The following is an 864-nucleotide window of genomic DNA, read 5'->3' as shown; positions in this document are numbered from 1 at the left end:
GAAAAGGGGTTCCCCCACAAAGGGGGGGGGGGGGGGGGCGGGGTTTCCCCCCCCCCCCCCCCCTTTTCACGCCCCGCCTTTTCACGCCCAAAGGCACGAGCTCCGAGCCCTGGTAATTTGGGCCCATTTGGGCCCATTTGGGCCCATTTTGGGGGCCTGCAGGTAACCGGCAAAAACCCCGGGCGAAAACTCGGAGGCGCGGTTTCGCGGCGAACAATGCTGCGTGGCGACCCCCGCCCCTAAGTTTAGCCGCTCCCGGGGACTTTTGAGCCCCCCCCCCCCCCCCCTCGCCCCCCGCTGCCGCCGCCGGCGGCCAGTGCTGCGTGGCGACTGATTGTATCTCGGCTGTATCTCGGCTGTATCTCGGCTGTATCTCGGCTGTATCTCGGCTGTATCTCGGCTGTATCTCGGCTGTATCTCGGCTGTATCTCGCCGTGGTGCTTCGTCGGCTCGTCCATCTGCCGCAGCGCGCGCATCACCTTTGCCACCACGTCGCGAGGCGACTGGGCCGCGTCGATGTGGACCTGCGGACGTGTCTCGGACGTGTCTCGGACGTGCCTCGGACGTGTCTCGGACATGTCTCGGACGTGTCTCTGACATGTCTCGGACGTGCCATGGACGTGTCATGGACGTGTCTTTGGCCGCGTTCGATGTGCACCGCGTCCGCCGCCTCCGCCCCGCTCTTGGACCGGAGGTACATCACGTCCTCCGGCGTGTCTGGCTCGTCCGAGTAGATGGCCTCCACCATCCACTGCGGCGGCAGCGCCTTCTCCGCCTTGCGGAGCGCCTTGAGCTCGTCCAGCCGCTCCCGCTCCTCGTCGGCGAGCGCCGCCCCCGCAAGCACCTTCTTCTTCAGGGCCCTCT

The 864-nt window shown here is 66.9% G+C and overlaps 1 protein-coding gene across 1 annotated transcript in view; it reads right to left on the bottom strand.

Moving 5' to 3' along the window:
• Positions 1-748, bottom strand: part of EMIHUDRAFT_211323 (hypothetical protein) — a gene marked incomplete at both ends in the record, with an annotated part of 1787 nt that extends 1039 nt beyond the window's left edge. Inside the window, one exon of the mRNA XM_005768087.1 lies at positions 704-748. Within this exon, the coding sequence (XP_005768144.1) occupies positions 704-748 (45 nt within the window). The remainder of the gene's footprint in view (positions 1-703) is intronic.
• Positions 749-864: the final 116 nt, after the last annotated feature.

Source organism: Emiliania huxleyi (genome assembly GCF_000372725.1).
Source record: "Emiliania huxleyi CCMP1516 unplaced genomic scaffold EMIHUscaffold_47, whole genome shotgun sequence".
In the NCBI taxonomy this organism is placed as follows: domain Eukaryota; phylum Haptophyta; order Isochrysidales; family Noelaerhabdaceae; genus Emiliania; species Emiliania huxleyi.
This window is presented reverse-complemented; position numbering and strand designations above follow the sequence as displayed.